The sequence below is a fragment of the Penaeus monodon genome, chromosome 32, assembly GCF_015228065.2.
Source record: "Penaeus monodon isolate SGIC_2016 chromosome 32, NSTDA_Pmon_1, whole genome shotgun sequence".
Classification (NCBI taxonomy): domain Eukaryota; kingdom Metazoa; phylum Arthropoda; class Malacostraca; order Decapoda; family Penaeidae; genus Penaeus; species Penaeus monodon.
Genome location: NC_051417.1, coordinates 14,487,552 through 14,488,460, shown reverse-complemented (window position 1 = coordinate 14,488,460; position 909 = coordinate 14,487,552). Strand labels below are relative to the sequence as shown.

The following is a 909-nucleotide window of genomic DNA, read 5'->3' as shown; positions in this document are numbered from 1 at the left end:
GCACGCACGCACAACAGCAGTACTTGAAAGAGGCGGGTCGAGCAATCGTGCCATCTAGCGGTTGAAAGAGAGACTTCCCGGCGCTCCACACTGGGGGCGCTCCGCTCGTTGCCGCAGAGTTCCAGCTCCACGTCCGAAGGAACACCACTAGCTCCAGCCTCCCCTAAAGATCCGCCACCACTCGTGTGCGCCATTACCACCGTCTTTCGCCATGGGTCTCGACGATATTGTGCTTCGCAATGACGATCCCGAGGTAAATGCGTGAGGGGTTTATGCTTCTATATTTTTTTCAGGGAGTTAAAAGACGGGGGAGTTCGGCCGGCGAAAGGAAAGTAGGGGCAGAGTTTCCATTCAGGTCGACCGGTTGGTAGTGTTACATCATGGCACCAGCTGATGATAAAGCCAGTAAGGGGTGGGAGGAGGACTCTTGTAAGGAAGTGTTTTTTAAGGAAAATGAAAACCTCTGCTTGGAACGTGAGATAATAACAGGAAATAACGGCGTATTCTGTTCCATTCTGTATCGACGTTTTCAGTGTTGTAGCCACAAGGCTATTAATAGTAACGCATTTCATTTTATAGGTGGAGATTTCTGCTATAATTGTATCGTCATCTGCTGTAGGAGAAATGAGTAAAAGATGCATAGAGGAAAGAAAGGCAAATTTACATCGAGGTATTAGTGACCCCGATATTAATAAGAAGCATTATTCAGGTTTAGGCTCCGACATTTTGGCACTCTGGGAAAGGTCAGCAAATGTCTACCTTATATGACCGAGGCCTATACAGTTTAGATTAGGCCTCTATTGAACTGAAAATTACTAGGGAAGAGAGATGTTGGCCTTTGTTAGTTCCTTAGGCATAGAGACCTCTTTAATTTTTTTTATATGTACAGATTCCACTAGCCTCAAACTG

The 909-nt window shown here is 46.1% G+C and overlaps 1 protein-coding gene across 1 annotated transcript in view; it reads left to right on the top strand.

Annotated features, from left to right (window-relative positions):
- Nucleotides 1-80: 80 nt before the first annotated feature.
- The window catches only part of LOC119593663 (cytochrome b-c1 complex subunit 6, mitochondrial-like), a gene marked incomplete in the record, with an annotated part of 5,736 nt that continues 4,907 nt past the window's right edge, over nucleotides 81-909 (top strand). Inside the window, 1 exon segment of the mRNA XM_037942611.1 lies at nucleotides 81-253. Within this exon segment, the coding sequence (XP_037798539.1) occupies nucleotides 212-253 (42 nt within the window).